General features: G+C 54.1%; 1 protein-coding gene across 1 annotated transcript in view; it reads right to left on the reverse strand.

The window, feature by feature from the left end:
* Window positions 1-568: 568 nt before the first annotated feature.
* The window catches only part of LOC111236127 (bromodomain-containing protein 3-like), a 4,531-nt gene continuing 4,385 nt past the window's right edge, over window positions 569-714 (reverse strand). Inside the window, exon 10 of the mRNA XM_022764744.1 lies at window positions 569-687. Within this exon, the coding sequence (XP_022620465.1) occupies window positions 569-687 (119 nt within the window). The remainder of the gene's footprint in view (window positions 688-714) is intronic.

Raw genomic sequence — 714 nt, forward strand, 5'->3', positions numbered from 1 at the left:
ACATCCGTTTCTCTTAATCGAGCTGCAGGATTATAGTATGAATATGAATGAAGACACGTGAGACGATCAGGTGACTCATGCTTGTTTCCAAGGCAACCGAGAAAGGGCATAAGACGTTGGGCGCGTGATCGGGGCTCGGCCAACGGAAGACGACGGTGAAGAGTCTTCTCCTGCCGAATGTCGTACGACGGAGAAGCGCCAAGCTGAAAGCCTGGGACATAAACCGGCGTGCCGGGGGAAGCTGTGGTCGGTCGTCCACATCATTCCAGTCCAGAGAGCCATCACTGAGGGACTCCAACCCCGCGAGATCGAGATGGTTTGACTATGAAACCCTCCAAAACCCCCACCCTCTGCGAGAGCTGGAGCGCTACGTCAGTCCGCCTGCAGAAGAAAGAACAAAGGAGCTAGCTGCGTGAGGAGCGTCCATAGTACCTGCACACTACTGACACTAAACTGCACACTACTCACCTACTGCACACAAAACATGGAGTTGTTAAATTCCTGCGACATTAAATTGTGTATAGAGTGGATAAACCTCTGTGTGTGCGATCAGTGTGTGTGTGTGTGTTCAGTCTGTGTCGGAGGAAGAGGAGGTTCCTGTTGAGGAGCTGTCATCAGAGGAGGAAGAAGAGCTGCCACTCAAACGACTAGCCCCGCCTCCTGAGGCCCCGCCTCCTGCTGCCTTCTCTAAAGGGGGTGGGGGGTGGGGGGTGG

The sequence above is a fragment of the Seriola dumerili genome, unplaced genomic scaffold (assembly GCF_002260705.1).
Source record: "Seriola dumerili isolate Sdu_G_001 unplaced genomic scaffold, Sdu_1.0 BDQW01000567.1, whole genome shotgun sequence".
Lineage (NCBI taxonomy): Eukaryota > Metazoa > Chordata > Actinopteri > Carangiformes > Carangidae > Seriola > Seriola dumerili.